This window comes from Pseudorca crassidens, chromosome 12, assembly GCF_039906515.1.
Source record: "Pseudorca crassidens isolate mPseCra1 chromosome 12, mPseCra1.hap1, whole genome shotgun sequence".
Taxonomy (NCBI): Eukaryota; Metazoa; Chordata; class Mammalia; order Artiodactyla; family Delphinidae; genus Pseudorca; species Pseudorca crassidens.
This window is the reverse complement of record NC_090307.1, coordinates 81247481-81274586: the sequence shown is the minus strand read 5'-3', so window position 1 is coordinate 81274586 and position 27106 is coordinate 81247481. Positions and strand designations below refer to the sequence as shown.

At 44.6% G+C, this 27106-nt stretch overlaps 1 protein-coding gene across 3 annotated transcripts in view; it reads right to left on the bottom strand.

Moving 5' to 3' along the window:
• SUDS3 (SDS3 homolog, SIN3A corepressor complex component) overlaps positions 1 to 27106 on the bottom strand; it is a 290944-nt gene that overhangs the window by 225997 nt on the left and 37841 nt on the right. For 2 of the 3 annotated variants that reach the window (XM_067700767.1, XM_067700768.1), the window contains exon 12: positions 25470 to 25555. In XM_067700767.1, the coding sequence (XP_067556868.1) occupies positions 25470 to 25555 (86 nt within the window). Of the gene's footprint in view, positions 1 to 22080; positions 25556 to 27106 lie in introns of those variants that run through there. The other variant, XM_067700769.1, reaches the window with a different exon arrangement.

Here is a 27106-nt window from a genome sequence, read left to right as displayed (position 1 = left end):
CAGTAAAATTTGAGAAGGAATTCTTAATCCCAAGCGAATTACAGACAGAGGCGTCCATGGAATATACACCATTTGTTAACCTCCAGGTTGTGGTCCTTCTCACACAGGAAATCTTTCCTGATCAAATGAGAAAATGTGAGGTGAACTGGCTCAGCATCATGGAAACGGTGGGCTTTCAGAGCCTGCCTCTTGGTGCCTGCTGTCGATCTGACCGTGGGCAAATTGCTTCACCTCTGTAAACCTCAATTTCCTGGTCTCTAACATGGTTTTGAGAGGACCAACCTCCCTGACTGCTGTGATGACTGATGGAGATACTGCACAAGATCACAGACAGAGCATGGCATGTGCTGAATACTCAGCTAATCGTACTTTTTTTTTTTTTTTTTTTTTGCGGTACACGGGGCCTCTCACTGCTGTGGCCTCTCCCGTTGCGGAGCACAGGCTCCGGACGCGCAGGCTCAGCGGCCATGGCTCACGGGCCCAGCCGCTTCGTGGCATGTGGGATCTTCCCGGACCGGGGTACGAACCCACGTCCCCTGCATCGGCAGGCGGGCTCTCAACCACTGCGCCACCAGGGAAGCCCCTTGTTTGTTTTTTAAGTAAAGAAACTCACATTCTGACGGCTTTCCATTTGCCGTAAATGTGTAAAACCTGAGCTTGTCTCTGGGTTCTGCCTAAGAGAAGAATGGGAATCTCCTTGTTCTACATCCGGAACAAGTAACAATTTTCCCAGAGATCTGGATGGGTGTGCTTTTTTTAACTACCATTTTTAAAAAAATTCCTATTATGTGCCAGACACGAGTTAAATAAAGTGAAACTGTCTGGTCTTTCCATTCCCCATGGTGGTTCCAGGCCTGGAGCACATAAAGTGGGCAGGGGCTCGAGCAGCAGAACAGAAGGAGAAGTAGACAGCCGGCTGGAGGCGCAGATGGCCATGCTCAGATTCATCCTGCCGAAGTTTATATCAATCTGGCTGGGCTTTTTCAAGCTTCAAACTTAACAAGCTCGAAATAATAACAATTCCCATAGCTCAGCGCCTTACCTAGATAAAGATGCTTCTCAAATATCAAGGACCTCTTGTACCTAAGATGATTGTGGCTCTTCAAAGTGAAAGACGTGCCAGCTAAAAGGCAACATAAAATTACAGACGGACCTTCTCTAAAACCCCTTTGAGATTCTGATGAACACTGTGTTGTGCGACCTCCAAAAAAATAATCAGGCCCTACACACAAAGTTCTGCATACAATTTTGGGGAAGGGAAGGCTGTAGTCCTTGAAAGGAGACTCAAGAACTTTCCACTTAAAACCCCTAGATTTAAGCCACAATTGCTTCTCTTTGTGCAGATCCTTGTGTATCAGCACACACACACGTGCAAGCATGCGTGCGCGCGCACACACACACACACTGCTTCGTCAGTCACTTCATTCACCTCTTTAGATCCAAAAGCAGAATAAATTAACATTTTCCTGACAGCAAAGTGGAGACATGTTTTGTCTAGAGGTCACGCAGATTAAATCATTAAGTGCCATAATCCACTCCCCAATAAGGCAGAAAGACTGACAGGAAAATGTGGATATAGCCACCTAAGCCCCGGCAGGAACCTGGAAATTCACATCTCAGGTGCGCCCTGACCCATGGAAATGCCCGTACACTTCAGCCTCCCTCCTGGGAAAAGTGCTTCTCTGATCTAACTGACATTGTTCACAGGAAAACACATTTTCCGTGTAATGAGATTTGAAAAAAAGAACACAAAAAACTGTATAGTCAGAATGAGCAGGGCCGCTTGGGAGCCACTAATGATTTCACTTCTCCTTTGTTACTGTTTGACTAAGTAAATACTCAAAATAGGTTTTTTTAATCCAATGGTAAGGATTTTGGCTCCAAATCTCAGCAAAAGAGGGTGCAATGGTTAAAAGCATGGGACCATATGGAACCCGACTACCTCAGTTTGACTGAATACGGTCTCTATCCCTTTCTCTGAGCCTCGGTTTAATCACAAATACAGGGGAGCAATAGGAGCACCTGGACTGTTTTGCGGGGCTGTTTTGAGAGTTAAATGAGGTGATCTGTGTGAAGACCTTAGCTTAGTACACGGCGAGTACTCAACAGAACCTACACTTCTAGAACGGATGTCTTAGAACTCCACAGATGCTAACCCTAATGGTCAGAGTCCCCACATCCTACCTACTCCTTCCCCTCAAATGTTCCATCACAGGCCACAGCATCTTGGTCATGCATTGCACCAAACAGTACAGAAATTGGCAAAAACTTATGACTTTAACTTATTTGAAGTTTTTTTGTTTACTTTCTTATTGCGGTAAAAAAAAAAAAATGTATTTGTAACGTAAAGTTTGCTATTTTATGACCAGGTTAGTGACCAGGTTTAAGCGTACAATTCAATGGCATTAACTACATTCTCAATGTTGTACAACCATCACCACCACCTAGTTCCAAACTTTTTCATCACCCCAAATTGAAACTCTGTACACGTTAAGCAGTAACTCCCTAGGCCCACCTTCTCCCCAGTCCCTGGTCACCTCTACTGTTTTCTGTCTCTGTGAATTTTCCTATTCTAGATATTTCATGTAAGTGGAATCACACTTGTCCTTCTGTGTCTGGCTTACTTCACCTAGCATAATGTTGTAAAGGTTCACCCATATTGTAGCATGTTAGCAGAACTTCATTCTTTTTACAGCGGAATGACATTCCCATTGTATGCAGAGACCACATTTTACTTATCCATTTGTCTGCCGGTAGACACTTGGGTTGCTTCCATTTTTTAGTTATTGTGAAAAATGCTGCTATGAACATTAGTGTACAAATATCTGTTTGAGTTCCTGCTTTCAATTCTTTGGGGTATACATTTAGGAATTGAGTTTAGGATTGCTGGATCATACGGTAATTCTATACTTAACTTTTTAAAGAGACACAGAACTGTTTTCCACAGAGGCTGCACCATTTTACGTTCCTAGCAGCAATGCACAAGGGGTCCAGTTTCTCTACATCCTCCTCATCTCCTGTCATTTTCTGTAATTCATTTTTGTTTTTTCTTATAAATTTCTTTATTTTTTTATTTATTTATTTTTGGCTGTGTTGGGTCTGTTGCTGCGCGTGGGTTTTCTCTAGTTGCAGCATGCGGGATCTGCTCTTGGTTGCGGTGCGCGGGCTTCTCATTGCGGTGGCTTCTCTTGTTGTGGAGCACGGGCTCTAGGTGCGCGGGCTTCAGTAGTTGTGGCTCACGGGCTCAGTAGTTGTGGCTCACGGGCTCAGCAGTTGTGGCTCGCGGGCTCAGCAGTTGTGGCTTGCGGGCTCTAGCGTGCAGGCTTAGTAGTTGTGGCGCACGGGCTTAGTTGCTCCGCGGCATGTGGGATCTTCCCGGACCGGGGCTCTAACCCGCGTCCCCTGCATTGGCAGGCAGATTCTTAACCACTGCGCCACCAGGGAGGCCCCTCATTTGTTTTTTTTTTTTTTTTTTTTTGTGATACGCAGGCCTCTCACTGTTGTGGCCTCTCCCGTTGTGGAGCACAGGCTCTGGACGCGCAGGCTCAGCGGCCATGGCTCACGGGCCCAGCCGCTCCGCGGCATGTGGGATCCTCCCAGACCGGGGCATGAACCCGTGTCCCCTGCATCGGCAGACAGACTCTCAACCACTGCGCCACCAGGGAAGCCCCCCTCATTTGTTTTTAATCATACCTCAAGACTGTCTCACAATACAGCAAACTTACTGTTCTAAAATAATTGAGACGTGAGTAATTCTGGTTTAGAAGTTCTCATCTAGGGACATTTTTTCCACCCAAGGAACATTGGACAACGTCTGGAAACATTTTCAGTTGTCACGACCAGGCACAGAGTGCTACTGGCATCTCGTGGGTAGAGCCCTGGGGTGCTGCTAAGCGTCCTAGATGCACACAGCAGCCCCCACAACAAAGAATTATGGCCCAAAATATCTACAGCGCCAAGGCTGAGACATCTTGTTCTAGTTTAAAAGTTAGCCTTCAAGCCAGTCTTCAAACTAGGTTCTGCAGAGGCACAGGATTCCAGAGGAAACTTGGGTCCTGTCATAAGGGAAAATACTGGAGTCCAAGTGGGCAAGGTTTCAGCACTCCACCCCCACTTCAAGGGCAACTCCTCATACAATTATTTTACATACGGGTCTTCCCTGTAAGATTCCAAAGTTCTCACTTCTCTTTTCTACTTACAAAACACTTATTCAGGGACTTCCCTGGTGGGCCGATGGTTAGGACTTGGTGCTCTCACTGCCATGGCCCAGGGTTCAATCCCTGGTCAGGGAACTAAGATCCTGCAAGCCGCATGGCTCGGCCAAAAAGAAATAAAAATTAAAAACAAATTTTAAAAACACAGTTATTCCAATCAACTTGCTTTTGGCTGCTAGTAAGAGAATGCCAAATGAAAAAATAATGACATCTCAAATTCTTAAGTCTGGTAATAATGAGGTTTAGTAGTTCAATGATACCACCAAGGACACAGGCTTCTTCCATCTCCTTGCGTTATCACCCTTAATACTCTGGTTCCTATCCTCAGACTTGTCTCTTCATGGCCTCAAGCTGACAGCTTCAGATCCAGTCATCACATCCTTGCAGAGCCATGTACAAAGGCAGGAAAGGACAGTTTACTTCTTTGTACCCAAGAGGAAAATCTATCCCAGAATTCAGGCAGGAAACTTCCCTACCTTCACCAGGTTTGCATCACCTACTCATGCCTAAAGCAATCATCCACCAGGAGAATAAAATCACTATCTCAAGTCTAGGCTCGTCAAAGTTTACCCCCTAAGGCTGGGGAGGGACCACCTTCCCTCAGCTCATGGGAGGGTGAAAATCCAAACAACAGGAGATGTTGGAGGTACTAACTAATCTGTAGGTTGTTTCATTGGTGCTTTAAGCTAGTTTACTTGTCATTTGGTTTCAGATGCAAATAACAAAAACCTGGGTTTTTTTGTTTTGTTTTGTTTAAAAAGAAGGGAATATCCAGCTCATAGAACTGAAAAATCCAGGGACAGACTTTGGGAACACATAGATATTGGTGGTCAAATGCCACCACCAAAACTTGGCAATGCTTTCTCCAGCTCTCAGTTCTGCTTTCTTCTGTATTGGCTTCATTCTCAGGCTGCCTCTCCCCTGCTGGTGAGAGCAGGACCAAAACAAATCCCCAGAATTGAATTTGCATACGCTGTGACTATTCAGGCTTGGACCACATGTTGATCGTTGAACAAATCACTGTGGCTAGGGAAACGGAATGCTCAGATTGGCCATACTCGGATCATATGGTTCCCCGCAGTGGTGGGGAGGGATGTACCATAAGTAGGAAGGGTAATGAATGCTGGGTTTGCAAAATCAATACACATGCATTCCATAGATATATAGGGAGGAAATGTATGTATTTTTTACCTCTAGGTAATCCAGATATTATAAAAATGCATCAGTTCATTCCACAAACATCTACTGAATACTGTGTACCAGACACAATGCACTGGGGAGGTAAATAAGACAGTCTCTTCCACAAGGAATCTAACCCTCTGCCACTAACCCACTGTGTAACCCTGAATGAGTCCGAAACCTCTCCCATTCTCCTACACAACATATGTAACAAGAAATGACTGGAGTGCTTGATTTCTGAGTTGATTTCCAATTCTGTGTTCTATTAATTCCACCATTACCTCCCTGCAAACGCCTTTGAATATTTCTTTCTAGATGCTACCAATAAGGCCAGTTTGATTTCACTTGCATGGTTTGTTGCCACCACAGAGGAACAAATGAAAGAGGAGTGAAATCGACTCAGAGGCCCCCTGTGACTGAAAGGTTGACCTTAGGCATCCAGAGTTCACTGACTCTTGCAGCCAGACACCTTGCGGGTGACTGAGGTGAGGAAGCCCAGTAGAGAAAGAGGGAGTGAGGAAGCCTAGCCCTGGAGAGGAAGCTCTGAGCTCCCAGCTTCCAGCCCCAACCTGGGTGAGCCACTTCCAAGCCATGTCTGTTAAAGGTGCCTGGCAAAAAGACTCATTGGTACCCTCCGCAGACGGCAAGCTAAAATTCCCAGTGGGGTTAAAGCTGACTCCTTCAGAGCGATTACAGGGCCCTGGAGGTGCTGGCTTCTGTTGATTACTCATGATGCTGGCTTGCAAGGAAATGGTGTCCGGTGCTTGAAATGTTTAGTGACCCTTAAAAGAATACCGTAGCTGAGCCCAAGTGAATTACGTCTGCTCTAACAATCCTTTATTCTTTCTCCAAAGTGATGAGCATGGTAATAAGAGGTAAGAGGCTGACAGCCCTCGCATGAGGAGTTGTGCAGGTTGGGCACTGCACGTTAGGGGCACCAGGTACACTGCAGTCTATGGAAGCCCCCAAGAGTGATGCAGTGCTCAGCCTGTGTAACCACACAAGTCAGTCCTTAACGCTGACACCAAAACGAAGGAGAAAAGGCTGCCATGGCAGGAATCCAGAGATTTTCAATCAACCAACACATAATTTTTATACTGACTATATACTGAAGTGATATGTATGATACATTGGGTTTGGGAATTCTCTGGCTGTCCAGTGGTTAGGACTTCACGTTTCCACTGCAGGGGGCAAGGGTTTGATCCCTTGTCGGAGAACTAAGTTCCTGCATGCCCTGGGGCATGGCCAAAAAACCCCAAAAAGATATATTGAGTTAAATGAAATATGTTACTAATGTTAATTTCATCTGTTTCTCTTTATGTGGCTACTAGAAAACTTTAAATCACACATGTGGCTTGTATTTGCGGCTTGCGTTGTATATATTCCTATTGGACCAGCCTATCTTAGAAGGTCCTCAACAGGATTGTGCACAGTTGCCCACAGCGGTGAACCAATACCTATCACACCCTCCTCTTTCCTTCCTTTGCTTATCTCACTTTCCTACTCCCTCATTTACACTGGATCACCTCCCAAATAAACTAACTAGACCTGAATCTTGTCTCAAGGCATGCTTCTGGGGTAGACTAATAAAAAACTTACTATGCACAGGGAACCAGGCTAATATCTACCTTTCCTTATATGCAGTTTGCATATAACCAGGCAGAGAGATATAGAAACCAACACAGGAAAGGTTAAATACCAGATTTAAATAACAGAACAAGAGATGTGCATGATTACCTGCCAAGTGAGGAGTACAGAGAGTAAGTGCTAAGAGCCTGAAGGAGAAATGATATTAATATGTAGCGTGGTGGGGAAGGAGAGTTCTTCTTGGCCACACAAGATCTAAGTGCTGTGAAGTTTGCTGCCAAGAATGGGTCGTGAAATATGAAGTATGAGCAAGGACCTAGACTCAAGGAATGACTCTGGTGTTGAGGGCAATATGTTGTGTATTTTGTGGGGAGTTCACTTTGAAATGCATTGTGTATGCGTGAGTGTGTGTGCATGTGTACAGTGGGAGTCGGGGAGGATGCTAGATCTGATTCCCTTATTTCACTCATTCCGCTTGTGAACAAAGTTGGCAAGGGGAAGTAATGCAGCCTATTTCAGAAAGCCCAAACAAAACACACTTTCCACAAAAGGATCAAATGCTCCACCCCTTTCCCATTAGCACCTTGCTTTTTTGTGACTGAGATGAGCAATTGTAAATGTCACCATAGGAGGGGCAAGCTTTCATTACTGACCATTCACTATGTGCCAGACATTGTTGAAAGAAAAGTGCAGAAAGCAAAGAGCAAATGCTATGTAGCCTTCAGGAAGAAGAAATAACCCCCTGCCACCATTCAGGCCTTTAAAATAAGCAGTAAATAAACCTTAAAAAGGTACATAAATAATTAAAATGTCCTGAAGACTCTAGTTTTGATAGTTACCCATTCTCTTATTTGCTGTTCCCCTTTATAGGAGTTACAAGTATTTAAAAAATAAGAGTCCAGAGTTAGATGGAAATTTTAAGAGTGGGTGCTAGATACAGTATTTCCCCTGCAGAACAAACTCACCCCAAAGACTTGGGAGGGTGCTGTCCAAGGTACCAGCTGACCTCTCAGCGAGCCTAGCTAGGATTTGAACATAATTATGAATTCCCCCATAACTCTACGGAGGCAACGTTTTGCCCTCAGTAAGTGGGCATCACAGTCCACAATTATATATGTACGTGTGTACTAAAGACAGCTTTTCTTTCACATATTCTTATTTTAAATGTCTTGATTTAAAGATAAGTTCCTTTAAAATGCATAAAATTAGGGAGTTAAGGTTTTCTATCAATTCAGTTCAAATGGTTGTAAAGTGTGCTTCATCTCGTAGATGATGTTCTTCCTTACACCCAGCTGAAAATCTCTCCTGCTTAGATGTGGAAGTTACAAATTCAACTGTCTACAAGGATCAGAGGGCAGAGTAAATGACTGAAATGGAACGTTTTAAATAGTAACTGACACAGCTTCAGTGTTGGGGAGATAATAGGCATGGTGGGGACTGGTTACCAAGAGAGTGTGTGCTGTCTAATGGGAGAAGCTTCTACTCAACTCCAGCCATTGTGTCCACGTAGGACAACAAACTCAGTCACAAAGTTAGCTAACTACTCAGGAGGCGCTCAAAAATCTCTCAATTAGGGCTTCCCTGGTGGCACAGTGGTTGGGAGTCTGCCTGCCGATGCAGGGGACGCGGGATCGTGCCCCGGTCCGGGAAGATCCCACATGTCGCGGAGCTGCTGGGCCCGTGAGCCATGGCCGCCGCTGGGCCTGCGCGTCCGGAGCCTGTGCTCCGCAACGGGAGAGGCCACGGCAGTAAGAGGCCCACGTATCGTAAAATAAAATAAAATAAAAATCTCTCAATCAAAAAAAAGAATGTTTAATTCAATTTCTTACAATTCACTGTGTAAGCCAAAGAGCACACCTGTGGGTTGGAGCTTACCCACAGGCTTCTGCTTTGCAATCTCCATTCAAGGCAAGTTCTCTTGCTTGAAATCTCATATACTCAGAACATTGGAAGATGTAAAAACAGGTATTTTTCTTCCCTATTCCAAAGATGGAGATTGAGGTAAAAAACATCTTAGAGTAATAGACAGGAGCCAGCACCTCCACGGCCCACCAATTACCCTGAGGGAGTCAGCTCCACGCCCACTGCTAATTTTAGTTTGCAACCGCAGAGGGTACCAATGAGTCTTTTTTTTTTAAATACTCTTCTCCACCTAAGCACTTTATTATTTTTTAAAATTTATTTATTTTTGGCTGCGTTGGGTCTTCGTTGCTGCGCGCGGGCTTTTCTCTAGTTGCGGTGAGCAGGGGCTACTCTTTGTTGCGGTACGCGGGTTTCTCACTGCAATGGCTTCTCTTGTTGCGGAACACAGGTTCTAGGTGCACAGGCTTCAGTAGTTGTGGCACACAGGCTCAGGAGTTGTGGCTTGCGGGCTCTAGAGTGCAGGCTCAGTAGTTGTGGAGCACAGGCTTAGTTGGTCCGTGGCATGCCGGATCTTCCCGGACCAGAGCTCGAACCTGTGTCCCCTGCATTGGCAGGCAGATTCCCCTGCGTTGACAGGCGGATTCCCATCCACTGCACCACCAGGGAAGCCCACCGAGTCTTTCTGCCAAATATTTTTGGCTCTGTGGGCCAGACATTCTCTGTCACAACTAATCAGCTCTGCCCTTTTAATGCGAAAGCAGTCTTGGAGTTGTGTAAATTTATGGGTGTGGCTATGTTCCAATAAAACTTTATTCACAAAACAGGGGGCGGGCTGGATTTGGTCCGTGGCTCATGGTTTGCTGACCCGTGGTTTAGAATAAAAAGATGATGATGTGTAACAGGAAAAAGTAATCTACTCAGTTCAAGAAACTGACTGCATAAACACAAACTCCCGGTATTTAAATCAAAACCCAGGACAAACATGGGAGGTGAGATACCAAAAGGACAAGTAAAACTGCTAAAGTGATTTTAGGCCACAAAGCCAAAATTCTACTCTAGTGTGTTCTTTATGGATCATGCCTAGATCAGTTCTGGATAAAGTAATGTGAACAGGAGCACGTTCAACTGAGATTGGTGATAAAAGACCCAACCAGAAACGGCTTTTGTGTTTCATCTGGTGTGCCTGCCACCTCACCTCACCCCACCCCCAATCCATTGCTGGTGGCCACTGCATGGAAAAGGATCATGAGACTTCACATGTGGACCTAGAGAGAACGAGGGCCATACTGATTAGTAATGTCTGTCATGGGTACAAAAGGGGAGAACAATGATGCGTGTGCCACATAACTGCCGTCTGTAAAACCGTATCTCATGAGGAAGGATAGGGAGTCGATAAATGGAATTTGTTACCCCAAGTAAGTCGTATAACCCAAAATATAATTATCTTCAAACGGAAAAAACACTACTACACTTTCTAAATATTAATCTGATCTTGCTAATGATGAGCATGACTTACCCAAAATAGTTTATTACAGCAGGCAGTAGGAGGCCGGGCTAGATCACCTCTGAATATTCTTCTCAGCCCTGCATAGGACTCTGATTTTTTTCAAGATGCCTCATTGTACTATCCCAGCTGTATTCCAGGTGGCTTAGTCTTCCCAAAAGCTTTGCTTTGAAGACGTCATGAATATTTAAACAAACTTCAGGCTAAACATTTTTCACGCTTCTCATTTCATCCACAGTCCAAAGCTGGGTTTTGTTTGGCAAGAAGGCTCATTTTTGAGATGTGTGTATGTGCACATATATGCATATAAACCCACTGGCATTGTGTTATATACACATACTCGGACCTCCAAGGTACATGTATGTAAATTCCTCCTCTTATACCTTTTTTTTTTTAATACATTTATTTATTTTTGGCTGTGTTGGGTCTTCGTTGCTGCGCGCAGGCTTTCTCTAGTTGTGGAGAGCGGGGACTACTCTTCGTTGCAGTGTATGGGCTCTAGGCGTGTATGTTTCAGTAGTTGCGGCTCGCGAGCTCTAGAGCGCAGACTCAGTAGTTGTGGCGCACGGTCTTAGCTGCTCCGCAGCATGTGGGCTCTTCCCAGACCAGGGATCAAACCCATGTCCCCTGCATTGGCAGATGGATTCTTAACCACTGCGCCACCAGGGAAGGCCCCTCCTCTTAAATCTTGACACTCAGCTCTGAAGTTAAAGTCTGCAGTTAAAGGCCACTGACTGTCTTCAGGCACAAACCAGCAGGTATGCAGTTAAGTATGGACAGACTGATTACTTGGAAATGACCTGCTAATGTTCCCACTGCAGTTATTCATTGACTGTGACTTCAGAACCACAGTGACAGTGAGAAAGCCAATGTCCCTTTCATTGTCTTGATGAGTAAGAGGCTCAATGAGTCACAGAAGGTCCCAGAGAGAGGTGGGAGCAGGTAAGGCCTGAAGGGCTGAGGTAAAGAGGGTTGGTTAAATACACATATTTTTTTTTCTCTTTTCCATGAAATCCCATGAAGACAACTACAGAGGTGTTTTGTTGTTGTTGTTTTAGGGTTTACACCCACCAGAACTGAGAGAACAGGCAAGGAAAAAAACAAATTGCAGAAGCTGAATGCAGATGAAAAAAACAGAACAAAATCTTAAGCCAGCAGTTGATAAAGCAGAGGAACATGGATTAGCAGCACCTAATCAGAAAGGAAGATACCCCTAGAAACGAAGGTGAAGGCAGTGGGAATGGTTGAAATTCAGTTTAAGAAGCTCTGAGTTCCCGAGATCTGTCTCCCTACTTCATACAGCAAGATTGCCAAGATCCCAACCTGGCAAGAGACCAGAGATTTCTCCTCTAGAGAAGATAAAACTAAAGGTCTCTGGACGAAAGGACTCCAGAACCATGTCCTACATTTAAAAAAAAAAAAAAAAAAAAGAGGGAATAAAAAATTAGAAAACAAAAATAGCTCTTAGTAAAAATATTTTTTGTTTTAATGAAAGAGCAGAACTTAAACTCAATAGAAAGGTTAGAAAATAAAGTTAAGGAAATCGCCCAGAATAGAAGGTAAAAAGATAAAGAAAAATAGGAAAGAAATGTAAATTTAAAGACTGTTATAGGAAATCTACTATCCAAGTAACAGGAATCACTGAATGCAAGAACAGAAGAAATGGAAGGGAGGAAATCATGCATTATATTATTAACCTATTGCTGCATAAAAAAAATTACCCCAACCACACAGAAACTTATAACAAACACTTATTCTCTTAGCTAGTTTCTGAAGGTCAGGAATCTAGGAGCAGCTTAGTGCGGTAGTTCTGGCTCAGGGTCTCCTCAGAGGTTGCAGTCAAGCTGTCAGCGAGGGCTGCTGTCTCATCTGATGGCTGGACTGGGGCTAGAGGATTCTTTCCAAAGTGACTCACTCACATGGCTGTTGGCAGAAGCCTCAGTTGCTAGCTGGCTATTGGCAGGAGGCCTCAGTTCTTTACCACACGGAACTCCCCATAAGGCTTCTTCACATGGTAGCTGGCTTCCCCCAAAGCAAGTGATCCAAGAGAAAGAGAGAGCATGGCCAAATGGAAGTCACGGTGCCTTTTATAGCCCAGTTTCAGAAGTGAATTATTATTTCCACTGTGTGCTATTGGTCACAGAGAACAATCCTGGTCCAATAATGAGAGTGAACTGTACAAGGTATGACTATCAGGAGGCGAGGACCATTGGGGCCATCTTGGAGGCTGCCTATCACATCCATGAAATAGGTATGTAGTATGTGTATATTTATGTATATGTGTATTTCAATTCTCAGAATTTGAGGACCTAAGTTTCCAGAATTGAAAAAGCCAACTAACCACTTAGCACAATGGGCCCACACCAGAGCCTACTGTCATGAACTTTCAAAACACCAAGGAGGGACTTCCCTAGTGGTGCAGTTATTAAGAATCTGCCTGCCAACGCAGGGGACACAGGCTCAAGCCCTGGTCCGGTAAGATCCCACACACCGTGGAGCAACTAAGCCCGTGTGCCACAACTACTGAGCCTGTGCTCTAGAGCTGGTGAGCCACAACTAATGAGCCCACACGCCACAACTACTGAAGCCCATGTGCCCTAGAGCCTGTGCTCTGCAACAAAAAGCCATCACAATGAGAAGTCAGAGCACCGCAACAAAGAGTAGCCCCCGCTCACTGCAACTAGAGAAAGCCCGCACACAGCAACAAAGACCCAACACAGCCAAAAATAAATAAATAAATAAAAGAAGAAGATACACAAATGGCCAACAGGCACATGAAAATCTGCTCAACAACACTTATCATCAGGAAATGAAAATCAAAACCACGAGATATTACCTCACACCTATAAAATGGTTATTAGCACAAAGACAAGAGTTAACAAGTGCTGGCCAGGATATGGAAAAAAGGGAACCCTTGTGCAGTGTTGATGGGAATGTAAATTTGTGCAGCCACTATGGAAAACAGTATGGAGGTTCCTCAAAAAATTAAAAATAGAACTACCATATGATCCAGCGATCTCACTCCTGGGTATATATCCAAAGAAGATGAAATCATTATCTCAAAGAGATATCTGTACCCCACCTTGTTCACTGAAGAATTACTCACAAGAGCCAAGACATGAGAAAAACCTGTGTTCATTGACAGATGAATGGATAAAGAAAATGTGGTACAGGGAAGTCCCTGGCAGTCCAGTGGTTAGGACTCCACGCTTTCACTGCCATGGGCCTGGACTTGATCCCTAGTCAGGGAACCAAGATCCCGTAAGCCACATAGCACAGCCATAAAAAAAAAAAAAAAAAAGTAAAGTAAAACAAGAAAGAAAATGTGGTATATATACAAAATGGAATATTATTCAGCCATAAAAAAGAAAATCCTACCATTTGCAACAATATGAATGAAACTTGAGGGCATTATGTAAGTGAAATAAGTCAGACAAAGAAAAATGCTGTATGATATCACTTACATGTGGAATCTAAAAAAGATGAACTCATAGACTAGACGGGTGGTTGCCAGAGGCAGGGCCTAGGAGGTGGGGGAAATGGGTGAAGGTGGTCAGAGGTACAAACCTCCAGTTTATTTTGTAAAGCCTGGGGATGTAATGGACAGCAGGGTAACTATAGTTAACAATACTGCACTGTACGCTTAGAAGGTGCTAAGATCGTAAATCTTAAAAGTTCTCACCACGCACGCACACACACACACACATAGAATGGTAACTAATAAGATGATGGATATGTTAACTAGCCTTATTGGTAATCACATCACAATACACAAATATATCAAATCATGTTGGACACCTTAAACTTGTACACAATGTCATATATCAATTATATCACGATAAAGCTTGGGAAAAAAGTCAAATAATCAGTAATCACAATGGCTTCAGACTTCTCAAGGGCAACACTGGAAGCTAGAAAGCAATCAACAGTGCCTTCAAATTCTTGAAGGAAAATGATTTCCAAGCCAGAATTAAACCCTCCAGAATGGAAAACATTGGAAAAGAAACAACCAAATTTCAGAAGCTGAAAAGTAAATTAAAAAAAAAAATCCTGAATTTTAAAACTTGACACTGAAGAACTTGAAAATAATGAATTAGCATCACAGGGAACCTCTAGAAATGAAGGTTAAGGGAGGGAGGGGCTGTTTGAAATACGGTTAAGTGCTAAGTACTTAGCAGGCCTTCTCAGTTCTGGAAATATATAGGCCTAAATTCTGGGCATGAAAAACGTAGTTATACCAGCCAAAGCATCAATGAAGAGAACAGAATAAAAGTGTTCTGAATCACGCTTGGTAAGTTACTGCAAGATGCGTTTTACCCAAATCGGGGAGGAAGCAGAGAAATAGGAAGACAAGAGAAACAAGAAATGGGAGATCCAAACCCAAAGAGAGGTAATGGGGAGCTCCAGGATGGTGGTGAAGCGGGACCCGAGGGACCACTGTGTGCCAGGCTGCAGGGCAACCAGTCCAGAGTGGAGGTCAGAGGTCCCCAGGGAGGATGCTTTTTGAGAGTGATGAAATGGACGGAATACCTGGCGCATCTCAATGTATTGGGAGGAACTGAGACACTCAGTCAAGGCTTTGAGGTCGAATTTACAATAGTGCACAGAAAAGCAAACAAACACAAAACTGTTTTAAAGAGCAAGATAATTATTGACTCCTGGGGAGAACACTGTCCAGGAAAGAAAAAGCAGTCATGACTCAGCTCTGACTAGCATTTATATAGTCATATTATTATAAACACTGAATACTGACCTAATCAAGATTATGAAAGAACTATATTCTGGGGGAGTAGGGGATGGCTTCCACAGTGGGAATTTAATAGAGAATGCCTAGAACAAAAATATCTAGCATTGGTAACAAGGAGACACAGATAGAAGTTAAATACGAAAATAATCAGCTGGTTGATTCTGGGAGGGGAAATGAAGGAGAAAACAGGGGACTACTGTGTTTTGTGGCCAACTTTGTAGAATCCTTTGACTTTCTAAACTGCACGTGCATTACTTTGATCTTTGAAAGAGATTAATATGCTGCAATGAGAAATCAGGCAATAGGCAACCATTCATTCATTCAATAAGCATTTAATGTGTGCCTACAGTATACCAGTCCCTGGGAATTTGGAGGAAAAACAAAAAATGATCCAGGCCCTTTCCTCCCTGGCTCACAGTCCATTGGGTTTCTCAGCACAGCCAGAGGGGCAACAATTCAAACTCTCCTGTAGTGAGGCGTTAATATGGTGAAGGAAAGAGGCATGGACACCTGCTTGTTTTGAATTGCAAGGTCTGTGGCTAGCGGTTTCTGTTGGCTTGCCTTGGTTGGGCAAGGTTGCTGTGGGCTTAGCCTCAAGTCATGATGGGACCCAAGCAGGTGGGGCAGATGACAACTGAAGTAATAATGATCCCTAACATGGGCAGTCGGCAATGTGGGATACATTTTCTAAAGCATTAGGGCAACCGAAGGTTTGTTTCAAGCATGAGGGTCATTGGCTGGCTGCTTTGTTTGCATGACCTAATTTAATCCTCACACTAAACTTCTGAGGTGGCTACTATTAATATCTCCACCTTCTAGATAAGGAAATTGGAGCCCAGAGAGGTTATGTGACCTGCCTAAGGTCACACAGCTCATAAGCAGCAGAGCTAAACCTCAAACCCAAGTCTTGAGTCTATGCCCTTCAGCCTTAAGACTGGGATTTTTCTCAGTCATTGGATTAAGAGTTGCAAGACCTGAATTCTAGCTCCTGCTCTACCAATAATCGGCTGTGTGATCTTAGGCAAGTCCCTTCCCTTCTTAATGTCTGTTTCCAGGTGTGAAAAACGAGGGGGTTGACTCAGATGACATCTAAGCATCCTCTATACTTTGGCAGTCTGTGTTAGCAATAGGGAAAGCCAATGGGAAAAGGAAACCCATGAATGGGGTGCAGAGGTGAACACACTTTTCTCCTCTGAGCCTCAACTGCCTCATCTGTAAAATTAGAGAATCATTAAGACACACCTCTCATGGTTGTTGAGTGTATTAAATAAGACAGCGTATGGAAAGTACTTAGCACTTGCCTGGGCACAGAGTAAGTGCTCAACCAACACGAGCCCTTATTCATTCCTACTACTCATATGCTTACAGGGCTCCACCACACTTGGATTCCTGAAAGTTTCCACTTCTGGTAAGGTCAAAGTACCATGTTTGTGGGAAGAAGGGGGGATCAAATCACAAGAAAAGGGAGTCAAACAAAATTACTGTCTGACAGGAACGTGTGCTGTTGCCCTTGATTGGTTTTGCATACGAGTTAGTTTACCAATACTTTCAGGAGCATGTAAGTGTGAAATTGGAAAGCGTCACCGCAGGACTGCCACAAGCCACTGCACTGGCAATATAAAAGGGGAGGCGAGGGGAATACGCTGGGCCAGGGAGAAAACTAGAGAGACAGAAAGGATAGGAAGGTGAGCCCCAGGTGTGCAAGGACAAAAAGATACAGGGCTGGGGAGCAAACTGGCTTTAAAGTTCAAAGCACATTCATCCAGATTGACTGTTGAACACACACTTCTTTGAGTTTTTAAACATGTCCCCACTGTCCCACCTCTGTGCTTTCCCTCAAACCATTTCCTCTTTATTATTTCCTATTCCCAGCCACAGACACTGCTCAAGGCCAGCCTAGCTTTCAGGCCAAGCTCAAATTTTCTTTTCTTTCAGAAGAAATTACAAAGCGTTCATGGTTAATAAGAATATAGACTCTGGGTCAGTGAGACCTGCTTTGGAATTGAGTTGGTTGAACTTGAGGCGAGTTTCTTCACCTCTCAAAACCTCAGCTTCCCAATCCGTAAAATGTAGATACATAGTAACAACCTCACAGGATTACAATGAATAATAAATGATGGTGCACATGAAGCCTTAACCATATGCTCAATAAATGTCAGCTGGTGTTATTTTCTCCATCACCCACACTCCCGTCCATTCCCCACACCTATTACATTGAACTAGAATTACTGACAACCATGGAACCGTGCTTCTGTCTCTGAATCCCCAAAAAAAGCCTAGTACACTAGGTAACATGCAACAGATGCTGCATAATAAATATCTGAATTGAATGCAATGACTATCACATTCTCAAGCTCATGATTATTGACTGTTTCAAGTAAAAGAAAAAACATCCCAAGCAATTGGCTACAGGTGACCAAATGATCATGGCAGGGTTCCCAATCTTGTCTGGGATAAGAATGAACCTCTCCAGGAAACCATTCTGTGGCAGGGACCCTTGGGCTCCCATAATAATGAAAACAAGAACAATTAACAACTAACATGTATTGAGGACTTACTATGTCCCAAACACTACCTCTAAGGTTTACCCAAAATAAATCAGTTAATCCTCAAAGGAACTCCAGGGGCAATTCTCACTCCTACTTTACGGAGGAAACTGAGTGACCAGCTGCCCCAGTTTGCCAGTATCTGAGGGGGTTCCTCAGACTTTCAGAGCTAAACCCAGAAAAGTCCCAAGCACGCTGGGACGAGTGTGCCCTAACACTGAAGCATACAGATATTAAGTAAATGTCCCAAGGTCAATGAGTGGCCAAATCAGGATGACAAACCCAGGAGCCCCATCACCTCTACTGCAGGCACAGACAAAGGCAAAAATGAACCCACTGAGACAAATTAGCCAGGTCATCAAGTGGGCTGTCCACCAGGCTTCCGAGCACAGAGTCTGACGCAAGTAAGTACTCAAATAATTGTCCCAACCGTGTTCTAACCGTGCACTGCCCAGAGCTACCCATATGACCTTAGGCAAATCATTATCATCTCTGGGCCTCAGATGTTTTCCTCTTCAAAATGAAGGGGTCACACTAAATCAGGATGGCAAATAAATCAGCTCCCTTGCCCATGGCAGGCAAAAGTAAATGATTAGGCTACTACTTCCACTCCACCCAGACTTGGGCCTCAGAATCCTTCTCAACCCAACACACTGGGTATTCACAACCCATTTATAGCTGATGCTTAGCATGATCTCTAAAGCCACCAGCTTTATCTTCACAGTCTGTTGGCACTCAACTAGCTTCCCAGGAATTGCTCTGGTCTCTTAGGATTTGGCACCCAGACTAACACCCAAGGATAGGGAGCAGTTGGATGGCAGCAGGATGACAATGGAAGGGCCAGTCTCCGTAGACTGGGCACTCCGTGTCCAGTCCTATGCCATGTATACCTCACAGTACAGCACAGTGAACGAGAGCAGGGACTCAAGAGAGACCACTGGGCTCAGTATCCTGGCTCACCATTTACCAGCTGTGTGACCTTGGGCAAATTACCTAATGTTTCTCGATTTCCTCAACTACACAAGGAGGATTCAGTACTACCTACCTCACAGGATTATAAGGATTCAATTAGTTAATATGTGTAAAATGCCTGGCACGTAGTACGTAGTAGATGTGTTGATACCAGAATTCTCAACATCACCCTGCGAGGTGGATATTACTTAACAGATGAGGGAACTGAGATTCAGAGGGATTACGCTGCCCAAGACCACACAACTAGTTAAACGGCAAAGCCAGATTCAAACACTAATTTCTAAGCCTTTGCTCGCCACACTGCATTTCCGTAAACACCCAATGGTGAAATGAGGGATTCTTGATCAGCTGCAGGGCCTCGCCTGTACTCCTGAGGCTGCTGTACTTCCACCCTCAGCACCTGCTTGACCTCCTGACACGGCTCTCCTAGCTGGCTCTTGAATACTGCCTGCTTCAACTCCTGGACCATCCACACCTTCGGCACAGAGAGAGCAGATACCAGAAAACCAGAACACAGACTGCTAAGTCTCCAGCTCCTGGGAAACAGGGGAGAGAATCTTTACAATTCTGATTATTGGTCTTCCCCTATCTGTAAAGCGAATTCTGCTATTTTATAGATTTCTATCTTTCAGGGAATTGAGCAAACGCAGATTAGAGAAAATGTGTAAAGGGATTAAGTACCTTAGGTACCTATGCTGTATCTTATCTACCTCACTCCCCTAGGGGTCCTCCTAAACATATGTATCTCTTTGTCTTAAAAATCATAGCTATTCGCAAAAATATTCTGGTTAACACTAAAGTTGCTACAGCTAATATATTTCTTGCCATGCCATTACGTCCAGAAAGAGTGAGCTGGTGCCCACGTTTCTAGTTTATTCCATCTAGTGCCTTTTTTTTTTGGCAGCACCACGTGTCATGCGCAACCTTAGTTCCCGGACCAGGGATCGAACCTGTGCCCCCTGCAATGGAAGTGCAGTGTCTAAACCACTGGACCGCCAAGGAAGTCCCAATATGCCTCCTTTTTAAAAGCTAGGAAAGTGCTTACCCAAAGATGGGGCTTGGAGAGTCTCTAACACTTGTGAGAGAGACCAGAAATTGGTTCCATTCTTGCTTCTGCCCAGGTTGTTGGCAGGAGCTGAGCAGGCAGCTTGCAGGTGACATAGAACCGTGTGCTCTTCCAGCCGGTGACTCCACAGGATGTGACATGGGAAGGTCCACTGACCTCCAGAGCGCAGTAATGGTGCACGACGTCCAGCTCTCAGTGGCTCCTACCTCTCCTCCTCACTTTACAGACGATAGGAAAGGCAGGAAGAAAGTGAGTTGGAAAAATACAGATATGTGCTTCCCTCCAAAGTCTCTCTCGTCGCTTATGAGATAAAGTCAGCTCCATCCAGACCCATTACTCTCCACGTTCTAAACGGTTCCTTCCTTTGTGAAACTGTCATACTTGTGCCTTTTCAAAGGAAACAATCTCTTGGCCAGGGACTTGACTCTCTCAACTCTAATGCCAAGGGAGAACCCCAGAGTTATCCGGCAAGGGGAAGGGTCCCACAAAATAAGAGTGTTTTTACCTCTAAAATTTGCTCTGGATGTGTGTCCAAGAGGTGAGAACAGATAAAAGCAAACTCCCAGGGAAGCACTGGAAGAGAAAGGTGAGAATGCTGAATGTGATTTTAACAGATGAGTTTGGGAAAGGAGAGCAAAGGATAGTAGGCAGGAAAGCTGGCTCAGATTCCAAAAGATGTGGACTTGGCCACTCAGTGTGTGACCTTGGAAAAGTTACTGAACCATCTTCTGTGACTAACAGAATCTCTTTCCTCCTCCGAAAACTGGTGATAACAGTGTATTCTCTCCAGGGTTGTCATGAGGCTTCAATGAGATGATGCAGGTGAAGGGCAGAGTGCCAAGAACTGGAGCCATTCTTACTAACCAGTCTGCCTCTCTTGGCCCATCATTTGACACTAACACTGTCTGACAGCTAACATTCATGGAGCACTTACTATGACCAGGCACAGTGCTGACCTCTGGGTTTCAAAGGAGAATTAAGTTTTGGCTTGATTATATTTGACGTATAAAGAGTACTCAGTTAAAGGCAGATACTAACGTCGAGGGCAAGCCCCGGTTAACAAACAGAAAGGCAAAATGGTTGACCTGAGTCTGCTTTTTGGCCTCTCCCACTTAGCCACACCCTTTGCTGCCAGCTCTTGCATTCCTGGTCAGCAGTCCCTAGCCTACATCAAGGACTTGGCTCTTCTAGAACAAATATGGAAGGATCCATAGACCTGAAGAGCTTGAAGGCTAAGATGATTAAAACAGAGAAAAGTTGTCAGGGCTAGTAGTTACCCTAGCAAGGAGTGGTAACTGGAAGAAAGCCTATGGAGTTCATGGACGCTGGTAACGCTGTCTCTCGGCCTAGATGCTGGTTACATGGATGCTGTTGACGCTGTCTCTTGGTCTAGATGCTGGTTACATGGATGCTGTTGACGCTGTCTCTTGGTCTAGATGCTGATTACATGGAGGCTGGTGACTCTGTCTCTTGGTTTAGATGCTGGTTACATGGACGCTGGTGACACTGTCTCTTGGTCTAGATGCTGGTTATGTGCATGTGTTCACACTGAGAAAACAACTGCTACAGTTAAGACTTGTGCACTTTTCTGTATGAATGTTATGTTACAATAAAAAATTATTCAGATCGTGACTGCCCCTCTCCATTATGCAAAGCATGAAGCAGCCCTTCCCAATGGGTATTACAAGTACAACTGGGTTGCAAGCACAAGACGTCAGTCCCCAGTGGCAGCAAGCGGCCTTATCACTTTACTCGCTGGGAGCTGTGGAAATACCATGATGTTTGGTGAGACTGGCAAGTCCTGCTCTCGAGTACCCAATGAATAGCATCCTCTTCATCAGACCAGTTTACCTTAAGGTTTTTCCTATCTAAGGTCAATTTTATTCACTTTATTTTTTTAATTTTTTGGCTGCGTTCGGTCTTCATTGCTATGCGCGGGCTTCTCACTGCAGTGGCTGCTCTTGTTGTGGAGCACGGGCTCAAGATGCACGGGCTTCAGTAGTTGTGGCTCGTGGGCTTAGCTGCTCCGCGGCATGTGGGATCTTCCCGGACCAGGGCTCCGACCCGTGTCTCCTGCATTGGCAGGCAGATCCTTAACCACTGTGCCACCAGGGAAGTCCCTATTTACTCCATTTTTAATCAGATTCTTTTATCCTCTCCAACCAGGAGACAGCTGGCTACATTTAAGGGTTGACACCCCTAGACCGATCTTTACAAACCTGAGAGTCAGTCTTGGACATCACTCCATATCTCACGCTTCATAACGAGCAAATGTCTAGTAGGTCCCTCCCTCTTCCCCAACTTCCTTCCTTCCCAATTGCTGGAGGGAAAACCTAAAATAAATTTAAATCATTTGTCAAGTCAATGGATATAATTTTAGTAAAAATATACAGACTACGTGCTGGTTTTCTCTTTCAAAGTTTATTGTCATTAAAAAAAAAAATAAAACCCTCTACTTGTTACATTCACCTCTCAGAACATTTAATGTACCAGTTAATGATGTTATTGTAAAAAAAGCCCACCAACTGCTTGCAATGGCTCTAAGTTATCATTATTATTTTTTGCCATGTTCTGGTATTATAGTGGTTTAAACTCTTTGGAAAAAAATGGTGCAACATTAAGTAGCAAGATTTCAAATTCCCAGATTAGAAACAATTTTTATATCAGGAGGAATTTTAGTAAAAAATCCAACGATAAAAGGAAATGTTAATAGAAAAACAAAAATACTGTAAAAAATAGGATTCCCCCCACCCAGCCCCAAGTTAGGTTAAAAAAAAAAAAATGGAACCAATCCCACCCCCCCCCCCATATTTCTCTTAGAAAAGTCACCCAGTCCTAAACGCAGGGTCTCACACACCAATACAAGTAGCCTGATTTGCAGACCAGCCTCTGGGATCTTACACTGGCCCCAGTCTGAAGGGTTTTTTCCAAAACTTAAGGTAAGTTAGGTAGTTAGACTTCCATAAATACTGGTATCCGAATGAATGAATGAAAACATCCTGACTTTGGTATGGCTACAGAAATCTGGAAACTGTTCAAGAGGACACTGGCTTAGAGAGGGAGTTGAGGGAAGCACACAACAACCCCCAAGTGGAGGTAAAATAAACATTAGGCCACACCCAAAGCAAACACTGTGTGTAATACCTGAGGCTGATGCCTTGAACGAAACACATGTAAAGGTTCTTGATCAGAATCACACACATACAGCTTCTTGAACAGAGTAACACACATACAGGTTCTTGATCAGATTAACACATGTATAGGTGCTTGATTGGAACTGTCTGGACCAAACTTTATGCAAGTTACCACTTGCAGGAAACAGTTAGAATTTGGTAATTTATCCAGTACCCTGGAGTCCAAGAAGAGACAAAGACGTTTTGGAAGAAGAACAGCCACCCGGGCTAAAAGCCAGGCCCCTCTTATTCTAGGAAGCTCAGTCTGTTTTTTCCTTCTCTCGTTCGATTTTGCCCATCACAAGAGCACCTCCATCTCCCAACAAGGGGGCTCTTCCACCCCAGGTCACCACAGGGCCCTGTCTGAGGGAAAGAACTGCTGATTTTTCATCCCTGGAGTGATTCAATAAAAAGCAAGTCTTCCGGGATCAGGAATATAATTTACGGTGCTGTGTCTCAAGTGTACTTTACGGTTTCCCTCATTTTCACTAGATCATGATTGTTAAAGGTTGTGAGGATACTGAGAAGGCAGCGGTGGGGCTGCGACCATGCCAAAGTGTGGCCTCAAACATCCTCAAATTTACTGAAAAGGGTAAAGTGCCCGGTCTTCAAATCACCAGTTACTTCATGAAAGCACAAAGGACCCACCAGACAAGGCAAGAAAACAAGGCAACTTGCTGCTGCATCCATGCAGAAAAGCAGTTATCGATACAATCCTTCCCCCAAAAAACAAACTTTGGTGCAGTGTTAGGAAGACAAGATAATCATTAAAAAAAAAAAAAAAAAATTAAAAATTAAAATAAACCACCTTCGATGGCAACACACACTAAACATATCTAAATAAATTTCCATCACAGGCCACAAGGGGATAACAAAGAGCTCCCTGATATTATGGGAGGTAACACACACCACAGTGACAATTCGATCAAGAGAGAGCCTCCCTTACAGCAAAGGCCGACAAGAAGAAACAAAAGGTGAAGCCCCTGTTTACTGTCGATCCGGTTCACTATTGCAAATATCATAATCATGGGGGGCTGGGAGGCAGAGAAGAAACTCAGAACGCCCAGGCAATTTTGATAAACAGCATCATTTGTCCTGTTCCCTAAATGAGACTCCAACACCAGAAAAAAATGAGAGGAAAATTGGATTATAAATGAAAACTAAAATGTATCTGTACAAGTCTTTACTCTGAGTCAGTAGAGTTTGGCCTCTGTTGAAGCCAGGACTCTGGAGAAGGTGATTTACTTGTCATCACAGCTCTACAACTAGCTGTGGGGTGTGTACATCAAGAGACAACACGAAGACAATCACTTGAGACCAAGGGAATTACTTACAAAGATTTCCTAGGATGTATAAGGTCTACTGATTGCCCATAGAGATGCTAATACTTGCTCTAACCCCAAATACTTTAAACATCTTAAGGTGGCAACTAGAATATTAGAAACAAAACAAGAAAATCATCACCCAGTGAGTTATTTCTCTCATAATGGGAATGAGGGAAAGGGAGCAGGGCAGGCTGTTTCACCAGGATTCATTAGGGGGAGTGCAGGTTTAGTGGCAGCCAACGGCCTTCCTCGTCTGCAACCTGGGCCAGATCTCCTGGGAGCCCGGAAGTGCCGACAAGGTTCCATGGGTTCGGAATGGCCAGGCACAACACTGGCATCAGCAGCGAGAAGAGTGCGATGTGAGTTACCAGTGAGAGTCTACAGATCACTGATGACTCCACCAACCATCTCACCTCCCCACCGACCACAGACAACCCGGATCACCAGCCGGCGGCAGGTGCCACCTCATCTACTTGGGAGCAGGAGAGAGGAGGGAATTACAAACGAAAGCTTCTGAAAATGACCGCTTCTTGTTCCAGCCTGAGCTAGAACAAATGCGTTTGAATGAACCACTTGCTTTAAACAACATTTAAAATATGGAACCTTCAGCACTTTATGATATGAAACGCCCCCTTCCCTCAACCCCATTTATTGCAGTGCACGTTGTCTCCCGGGCGAATTTTTCTGTCTTTCAGCCGGTGGAATGGATGGCATACGTCAGATGTTACACAAGGCATTCATTTCTCTGAGAAGGCTTAGAGCCAGGAGAATTAATCTCCTTCTGCTAGGATCTCTGCCCCAAGCTTCTGGGGAAATGGTGAATTGGGCTTGACAAGGAAGGTAGCTACATGATCCACTAATCAGATTCAAAACATGAAAATGCACTGAGGAGGGTATCCCTTCCCGCTCCTCATGACAGCAAGACCTACAGATAATTAAGAGAAACGTCCCTTCAAACTCAAAGGAGGCTTTAAAAAAAAAAAAAAAGACAAAGTATAAGCAAAAAACAAAGAAATCAGTAAAGCAAACTCCCAATTCTCCTGAAAGTAAAATAGTCTCATGGTGACGGATGACTGGAAGAAGTCGAGGCAGGGAAAGAATGACACAAAGGCGGGAAGTGCCTGGCCACAAGGGCGCCTTGCAGAATCCACCACAGTGTTCTCCATTTTCCAAGGCCAAGCAAGTAGCAAGTCCCAAGTTAAAAACTTTCTATTAAGAGCAAAACAAAACCAAAAACCATTCCAGAAAAGGGGTCAAGGGAAGAACAACACTGGAGAAAGTCAGGCCGCTGACCTCCGGCGGATCACGAAGAGCCCGCGCTGAAGCTGACCCAAGTAAATCCTCATCTTGGTGCTGTCGCTTGTCTTCCTCACCCAGATCTGCAGGGGAGATGGAAAAGGAACAGGATGAGAGAGGCTAATCCTGAGGGGCAAATCAGAACGTTTGCATGAATTAGGTGTAGCCAGACAGCTGGCAACCTCTTCCTGTCAACCCGTGAGGCATTCACAGGCCTTGACCTCTGGCCTTCTAAAGGCACATCTCCACTGCAGAGAGCAGGCATCACCCTTGAATTCATTTCTCCCAGCCATCTCTCTTACACCTTTGAGTAAGAAAATGGAAACCACGGTGTTCTTGAGTTCCATTTTTGCCTTCATCTTAAAGACTTTTTTTTTTTTAGACTGCACCGTGTAGCAGGTGGGCTCTTCTCTTAGTTCCCCGATCAGGTATCAAACCTGTGTCCCCTGCACTGGGAGTGTGGAGTCTTAACCACTGGACCACCAGGGAAGTCCCCTTAAGGACTCTTTTTGATATGGTATGACTACAGCATTATCAACATTCAAGACACATATATTCATAAACTTACAATCAAATTAGAAAATACTTTCCTTGCCCCTAGGGACTTCCATAGTATAGCCTTTCAATTCTCTGGTTTCCTGGCAATTAAGGCTAATGGTCATAACAGCAAAAGATAGAAAAATTAACAACAAAAGAAATGCCCACGGGTGAGCGAAGGCCCAATGAGGATGCTGAGAAGGCCAAATTAGCTTAAGACAGTCCTTCCCTCCTGACCGCATCATTCTCCCACAGATGGGATCAGATGTCTGGCACTGTACAGGGCAGATGTATTCTTCCCTAGAACTGAAAATGAGCTCTTCCAGCATGGGGCCTGCCAGAACTGCCAAGTGCACCCAGTATGTGGCATCCCTGCAGCCAGGGAGGGCAAGGAGAGCTGCCACCTCGGTCACCTGACCCACTTGCGGGGGAGATTACTGGAGGCCAGACACTGTGCTGACCAAACTGACCAAGCTCTTTCATCTTCAGAACAATCCTATGGAGTAAGTACTGTTATCACCTCCATTTTACAGAAGAGCAAGGCTGAGTCCACTTGTCCAATGGGAATCCTGGCGCCTGACATCAAAGCCCCTTGCTCTTCTTACCTGGTTCCCCACTTTCTCACCCCTTCTCTCATCCGTGTTATTAACACGTGACCAGATGGAGACAAAAGCATAAATTTTTTAAAGATCTGCATCTCACCTATATATGCAAGTACAAGTTTACAGATACAGCTCCACCTTTGCCCATTCAGTTATCAGGTTTATAAAAAGCTTATTCAGGGCTTTCCTGGTGGCGCAGTGGTTGACAGTCCGCCTGCCGATGCAGGAGAAACGGGTTCGTGCCCCAGTCCGAGAAGATCCCACATGCCGCAGAGCGGCTGGGCCCGTGAGCCATGGTCGCTAAGCCTGCGCGTCTGGAGCCTGTGCTCCGCAACGGGAGAGGCCACAACAGTGAGAGGCCCGCGTACCGGGAAAAAAAAAAAAAAAAAAAGCTTATTCAGGGCTTCCCTGGTGGCACAGTGGTTAAGAATCTGCCTGCCAATACAGGGGACATAGGTTCGCTTCCTTGTCCGGGAAGATCCCACATGCCTCGGA